The sequence below is a fragment of the Salmo salar genome, chromosome 15, assembly GCF_965601325.2.
Source record: "Salmo salar chromosome 15, fSalSal1, whole genome shotgun sequence".
NCBI classification, from domain to species: Eukaryota; Metazoa; Chordata; class Actinopteri; order Salmoniformes; family Salmonidae; genus Salmo; species Salmo salar.
The window spans coordinates 4,272,477-4,280,523 of NC_138305.1; the positions used below are offsets into that span (position 1 = coordinate 4,272,477).

Genomic DNA, 8,047 nt, shown 5'->3' on the forward strand with positions numbered 1-8,047 from the left:
ATTAAATATATTTTTCTTCTTACCCATCTACACATAATACCCCATAATGACAAAGTGAATACATGTTTTTAGACATTTTAGCACATTTATTGAAAATGAAATACAGAAATATCTAATTTATATAAGTACACTGCTCAAAAAAATAAAGGGAACACTTAAACAACACAATGTAACTCCAAGTCAATCACACTTCTGTGAAATCAAACTGTCTACTTAGGAAGCAACACTGATTGACAATACATTTCACATGCTGTTGTGCAAATGGAATAGACAACAGGTGGAAATTATAGGCAATTAGCAAGACACCCCCAATAAAGGAGTGGTTCTGCAGGTGGGGACCACAGACCACTTCTCAGTTCCTATGCTTCCTGGCTGATGTTTTGGTCACTTTTGAATGCTGGCGGTGCTTACACTCTAGTGGTAGCATGAGACAGAGTCTACAACCCACACAAGTGGCTCAGGTAGTGCAGCTCATCCAGGATGGCACATCAATGTGAGCTGTGGCAAGAAGGTTTGCTGTGTCTGTCAGCGTAGTGTCCAGAGCATGGAGGTGCTACCAGGAGACAGGCCAGTACATCAGGAGACGTGGAGGAGGCCGTAGGAGGGCAACAACCTAGCAGCAGGACCGCTACCTCCGCCTTTGTGCAAGGAGGAGCAGGAGAAGCACTGCCAGAGCCCTGCAAAATGACCTCCAGCAGGCCACAAATGTGCATGTGTCTGCTCAAACGGTCAGACACAGACTCCATGAGGGTGGTATGAGGGCCCGACGTCCACAGGTGGGGGTTGTGCTTACAGCCCAACACCGTGCAGGACGTTTGGCATTTGCCAGAGAACACCAAGATTGGCAAATTCGCTACTGGCGCCCTGTGCTCTTCACAGATGAAAGCAGGTTCACACTGAGCACGTGACAGACGTGACAGAGTCTGGAGACGCTGTGGAGAACGTTCTGCTGCCTGCAACATCCTCCAGCATGACCGGTTTGGCGGTGGGTCAGTCATGGTGTGGGGTGGCATTTCTTTGGGGGGCCGCACAGCCCTCCATGTGCTCGCCAGAGGTAGCCTGACTGCCATTAGGTACCGAGATGAGATCCTCAGACCCCTTGTGAGACCATATGCTGTTGCGGTTGGCCCTGGGTTCCTCCTAATGTAAGACAATGCTAGACCTCATGTGGCTGGAGTGTGTCAGCAGTTCCTGCAAGAGGAAGGCATTGATGCTATGGACTGGCCCGCCCGTTCCCCAGACCTGAATCCAATTGAGCACATCTGGGACATCATGTCTCGCTCCATCCACCAACGCCACATTGCACCACAGACTGTCCAGGAGTTGGCGGATGCTTTAGTCCAGGTCTGGGAGGAGATCCCTCAGGAGACCATCCGCCACCTCATCAGGAGCATGCCCAGGTGTTGTAGGGAGGTCATACAGGCATGTGGAGGCCACACACACTACTGAGCCTCATTTTGACTTGTTTTAAGGACATTACATCAAAGTTGGATCAGCCTGTAGTGTGTTTTTCCACTTTAATTTTGAGTGTGACTCCAAATCCAGACCTCCATGGGTTGATAAATTGGATTTCCATTGATTATTTTTGTGTGATTTTGTTGTCAGCACATTCAACTATGTAAAGAAAAAAGTATTTAATAAGATTATTTCTTTCATTCAGATCTAGGATGTGTTGTTGAAGTGTTCCCTTTATTTTTTTGAGCAGTATATTTACACCCCTGAGTCAATACATGTTGGAATCACCTTTGGCAGTGATTACAGCTGTGAGTCTTTTTCTGGGTAAGTCTCTGAGAGCTTTGCACACCTGGATATACAATATTTGCACATTGTGCCTTTACAAATTCTTCAAGCTCTGTCACATTAGTTATTGATCATTGCTAGACAACCATTTTCAATTCTTGCCATATATTTTCAAGCAGATTTAAGTCAAAACTGTAACTCGGCCACTCAAGAACATACACTTTTTTTTCTTAGTAAGCAACTCCATTGTAGATTTGGCCTTGTGGTTTAGGTTATTGTCCTGCTGAAAGGTGAATTAATCTCCCAGTATCTGGTGGAAAGTAGACTAAACCGGGTTTTCCTCTAGGATTTTGCCTGTGCTTAGCCCCATTCAGTTTTTTTTATCCTGAAAAACTCCCCAGTTCTTAACAATTATAACCATACCCATAACATGATTCAGCCACCACTATGCTTGAAAATATGGAGAGTGGTAGTAATATGTTGTATTTGATTTGCCCCAAACATAACACTTTGTGTTGAGGACAAAAGGTGAATTGCTTTGCCACATTCTTTTAAGTATTACTTTAGTGCCTTGTTGCAAACAGAATATTTTTTATTCCGTACCTGCCTTCTTCTTTTCACTCTGTCAGTATCAGGAATCAAGGTAAGACCCAGATGCAGACTGTGTTGAAGTAACAATGTTTATTACAGCAACAGGGGCAAAGGAACAGTACGGCAGGCAGGCTCAGGGTCAGATCAGGCAGCGGTCGGTAATCCAGAGGTGGGGCAAAGGTACAGGACGGCAGGCATGCTCAGGGTCAGGGCAGGCAATGGTCAAAAACCAGGAGGACGAGATAAGAGACTGGAGAAAGGCAAGAGCTGACACAAAAACACTGGTTGGGTTGACAAACAAGACGAACTGGCAACAGACAAACAGAGAACACAGGTATGAATACACATGGGATAATGGGGAAGATGGGCGACACCTGGAGGGAGGTGGAGACAATCACAAAGACGGGTGAAACAGATCAGGGTGTGACAGTCAGTTAGGTTAGTGTTACCACATTTAAATTGAGTCTAACACATCAAAATGTTGGAAAAGTCAAGGGGTGTGTATACTTTCTGAAGGTACTGTAACTATTGCCTAAACTAAGGTGTTTCACTTTGGCATATCTGTATGGTTTAGGATTGAGGATATTGAAACAGAGGTGGAGACTCCCAAAGAGAAGCCAGTGGCAGAGCATCAGCAAGAGAATAAAGAAGTTGTTGCTGTTGCTGAATCTGACAAAAAGGAGTTAGCTGAGGTACAAATATGATTCATACGATTCGGAAACAAGTGTCCAGGGGTAAGGAGTCTTAAGTGACACACTATCTTTTCTTTTTTCAATAACTGACAGGATGTTGTTCACACAGCCACAGAGGACACAGCAGTAGAGCCTGAGCTTAGAGAGGAGATCGGAGAGACTGTTACAACACAGACACTCAAGCTTCAGAAGGCCATTGTGGTACTAGTGGACCTGAAGAAAACCTTGCAACCACAAGTGGAGGTAGAAAATGTGGGATCAGAGGTGGAAGAAGAGGCTCCAAAGGAGGTGTCAGGAACCGATGAAGACGAAAAAGAAAAAGCCAAAGAACCCTCTAAGGAGGAAAAGAAAAGAAGAGGACGACCAAGATCCACCCATCTCAGAACACCTGTTGAGGCTGAGGAGGAGACAGTGAAAGAGGAGCAGCCAGCAGTTGAGAAACCTGCTGAGGGAAAGGAGAAGATCTCACCACCTGAAGAGGAAGATGCAGGTCCAGTGGTAGAAACAAGAGTCCTGAGGAGAGGAAGAAAAAGTGTTCCAGCTACCCCGACTCCAAAACGCAAGTACACAAGAAGAGGCAAACAGTATGAGGAGGAAGAGCCTGCTGTGGAAGAAAAAGCTCCAGTGGTAGAAACAAGAGTCCTCAGGAGAGGAAGAAAAAGTGTTCCAGCTACACCGACTCCGACACAGAAGTCCACCCAAAGAGGCAAACAACCCAAAGAAGAGGAGGGGGAGGAAGAGCCAGCTGAGGAAGAAGAAGATGCACCGGTAGCGGAAACCATAGTTCTGAAGAGAGATGGAGGCAGATTTTCTGCTCTTGCTCCTGCAAATCCCAGACAGAAATCCACACAAGCCTGCAAAGAACCTGAGGAAGAGGAGGAGAAGGAAGGGGAGTTGCCTAAACCTGTTAAGGAAGCTTTGGAAGAAAAGGTAGAGAACGAGAAAGAAGTGGATGAAGCAGCAGCTGCAACATTGGAGAGTGTGGGGGAAGAAAAGGGGGCAGAGGAAACAAGAACTGAGGAAGACGAAAAGGTGGAGGAAGAGAAGGAAGCGGAAACTGAAGCTGCAGCTGAAACTGTACCAGTGGAAGAGGAGAAAAAAACTGTGGCCTCAGATATCGAGGTGGAGGCTCCAAACAAGGTGTCAGGAACCGATGAAGACGAAGAAGAGAACAAAGAAGAAACAGCCAAAGAACCCTCTAAGGAGGAAAAGAAAAGAAGAGGACGACCAAGATCCACTCATCTCAGAACACCTGTTGAGGCTGAGGAGGAGACAGTGAAAGAGGAGCAGCCAGCAGTTGAGAAACCTGCTGAGGGAAAGGAGAAGATCTCACCACCTGAAGAGGAAGATGCAGGTGGGGAAGAAGAAGAACTGGCACCAGTAGTGGAAGCCAAAGTTCTGAGGAGAGAAAGGACATCTGCCTCTCCTCCTGCCCCTGCCACACCTAGACGCAAATCCACACCAACTGTTGTTGAAGCGGAAGAGGCAGACAAACCAGATGAAACAACAGAGGAGGAAGTAGATGACAAAGCCCAGGAAAAAGCTGTTGAGGAAGAGAAAGCCACAACAACAACAACCCAAGAGGAAGAGGCAGTTGAAGTAGAAAGCTTTGAGAAGGTTGTGAAAGTTTCTCCAGTTGTGGAAACTAGAGCTAAGAGGAGCAGGACAAAAACAGTCGCAGCAGCCACACCCAAACGAAAGTCCTTACAAAGCAAGTCCTCTGTGGATTATAAGGAACAAGATGCAGAGGAGGAGGAAACAGGAAATGAACCCACAGTGGAAGAAGGGGAGGATAATGTAGAGGCAGAAGAGGAGAGTGTAGTAGAGGAGGAGGAAAAAGAAAAAGAGGAAGGGTTCCCGGTGGCTGAGGTTGCTTTTGTCGAGGAGTCAGAGAAGCAGCCTGAGGAACACAAATCAGAGAAAGTCATCAGGTAACAGAGAATGGGAATATAGCTTTTTTGTGTTCATAGGTATTTCAGTGAAATAGCTATTGTCTAATTTAAGGTAATTCACTTTGGCATGTCTGTGTGGTTTAGGATTGAGGATATATTTCTTTGTGGTATAGGATCGAGGTGGAGACTCCCAAAGAGAAGCCAGTGGCAAAGCATCAGCAAGAGAATAAAGAAGGAGATGCTGCTGTTGCTGAATCCGACAAAGAGGAGTTAGCTGAGGTATGTATACTATGGGTGTGAACGTTTAAACGTTCAAACGAAATTGGTATCCTTAATGTTAAGACAAAATCCCTAACCGATAAACAATATATTTTTCCTCACAATATTCGAATCACAGTGCAGTTATCACAAAACAACTAACTTGTCCCGATCATCATCATCATGAAGTGAAAATGTCAATTCAAACAAATACATAACGCAACAATATGGTAACGTTAGTAGGAGGAGAAAAACGGCTTGTTATTTTTAGCTACTTTATTAACCAGAGCTGTAATGCACCAGGGAGTGCGAGCAGAGCATTAGCTCAAAATTGAAGAGGGGAGCAGGGAGGTGGAGAGAGATAGAAACCAAGTCGACTCGCGCTGGTGGACTCACTTATTGTTAGTTATTTATCATATCATTTATTTACATAGTACCTGTCTTGACTGCATCAAACCGAAAGAAGCTAGTTAAGATAGCTATCCAGCTAGCTGGCGTTAAGCAAGCCAGACGGCGCCATTTTCTTGTTATATTAATTTACAGATAGCCATGGGCTATCTCCAACACTCACACATCATTTACAAATTAAGCATTTGTGCTTAGTGAGTCTGCCAGATCAGAGGCAGTAGGGATGACCAGGGATGTTCTGTTGATATATGTGTGAATTGGACCATTTTCCAGTCCTGCTAAGCATTCAAAGTGTAACAAGTACTTTTGGGTGTCAGGGAAAATGTACAGTGGTTCTTCTTTTAAAAGTTCCGAGTTTATGCTGCGACTGTTTGTGGTAGATGGTGGCATTCTGTCATTGCACCACACTATCACAAGGGGGAGTTAGAACGCAGATCTATCGGTAGTCTAAACTGTGGCAATTAATGGATGCGTTTTTAGTCTGAGAGTCTTTCCTCTGGCACTAGAGTCCTGCATCAGGCAAGAACAACAAAAACTGTCGGTGGTCCTGGAGTTAAGCGAGAACTTGGGTAATACAATGGGGGAATATCACTTGACATGTGGATTGACAATTTTACAAAAAATAGGCACGGTGGGCTTTTGGTTTCTCTCCCTTTTAAAAACAGAAATAAATAATTCTAAATAACAAACTGGCTTTATTTACAAATGAGTAAGAATGACTCAACACATGTTCAAAAATGGCCTTTTTCCCCTTTATTCAGATTGCAATCGCTCACCTTCGGTTATTTGAAATGGAATCATCTCCAATATCATTATTTTTTAAACAAAGTGATTATTATTATTATTATTATTAACCCTGCATTATAATTATATAAAAGCCCCTTAGATATTCTCAGAGATCAGATTTGCCCTAATGAAAAATGCCCCTTAGATATTAATTTAGAATCCTCCAATCCTCTAAATGTAATTATTGGCGGAGAGCCACTTCATTGGAAAGTCAGGCGGCATTGGCGGAGTTGAAGAGGGTGAGGAACGAAATGGAGTCCCAAGCCATGCAAACATGCAGATGATTATTTCAACTACATTTTAGTTGCAACAAGTTCGATCAGGTTTAAATCAGGAGACCTACATGCAGAGATGAGACAATTTTTTTTTTTAGATATACTGTAGGCCAACCGTAGGCGATATGAGTCTCACTAGTGTTGTATAATGTGCAGTTAAAAGTGTTGTAGGTCTTATTTATTTATTTGTATTTAACCTTTTTTACTACATAAAGGTCTACTTAATGTGCTGGCGTCTTGACCCAGTTTATGCCCTCATTTGCAATGCAAACCATAATAAATTACTATGGGAATGAATGGAAAAGGCATGTGGAAGGGCGGGAAAGTAAGGAACTTCTCTGTCGGCCCTGGAGGCCTATGGAAAACATGTTTTCACAAGGGCTATTAGCAGGACAATAGACATGATGTGGTTCCAAGAACACCTCTCTGACATAGGGTGCAGCATGTCTCTTGATGATGATTGGGCTCGGGCAGATTCCGCTGTTATCTGGCACAAATGTATCACTTGGGGCTCGGGCCGATTGTGGCTACTCTCTGGCAGATGATTTCACAGGCTGCTTTATATAATTAACGTTTCATTATTTATTTCATTATTTTTCCATATTTTCTCATTATTTCTGCGATCAAAAAATCAAATTAACATTTAAATTAAATTCTTTAAGAGTCCTGTTTAAGTAGTATTTTAGCATTTTGATACTTTGTGCAAGGTTTGGTCGGCCAGCTAACGTTTGGTCGGCCAGCTAACGGTAGCTAGCTAGCTAACAGTACATTGTTAACTTGAAATGAAAATACTTTGTCAAAATTAGAGTGGAGTCTTTTGTTAAGACATGTAGCTAGCTAGCTAGTTAAACAATGGACCACAATCACAACTCGTGACGTTACTACCCTGCATGAATCTGCAGATAGCTAACCAAGCAGGTTCTATGGCTATAACTAGTCAAGCAAATGTGTCTGAGATACGAAGAATAAGATCATACACATAACGTTAGCTAGCGACCCAGCCAGCTAACGTTAGCTAGCTAAAAGTACACTTGAAATGAAACCACATTCTGTCAAAATTAGAAACGTGTAATCTTACCAGCATACATCATGGTTGGACGCGTCTCCTGTCTGATACCATGCATGGTTGCCTTAGTTTGACGATGTAATCCAGACTGGTGTTTAATCCATCTCCTTAACTATCATACTCAAATTCCACTGATTTCAAAACTCGGTCCTCCAGAAAGTGGAGAGCATACACATAACCTTAGCTAGCAAGCCATCCAGCTAACGTTAGTTAGCTAACAGTACACTTTAACTTGACATTAGGTTTATGCAGTTTTGCTACGCGACACATTTTTTTTTTTAAAGCTGCGTTCGACATGAGTACCTAAACATACTGACCAGCTCCAATAGACAGACACGT

At 43.5% G+C, this 8,047-nt stretch overlaps 1 protein-coding gene across 2 annotated transcripts in view; it reads left to right on the top strand.

Moving 5' to 3' along the window:
* LOC106570833 (uncharacterized) overlaps nucleotides 1–8,047 on the top strand; it is a 63,247-nt gene that overhangs the window by 45,285 nt on the left and 9,915 nt on the right. For both annotated transcript variants that reach the window (XM_082961557.1, XM_082961558.1), the window contains exons 13-15: nucleotides 2,906–3,023; nucleotides 3,117–4,954; nucleotides 5,089–5,194. In XM_082961557.1, coding sequence (XP_082817683.1) covers nucleotides 2,906–3,023; nucleotides 3,117–4,954; nucleotides 5,089–5,194 — 2,062 coding nt within the window. The remainder of the gene's footprint in view (nucleotides 1–2,905; nucleotides 3,024–3,116; nucleotides 4,955–5,088; nucleotides 5,195–8,047) is intronic.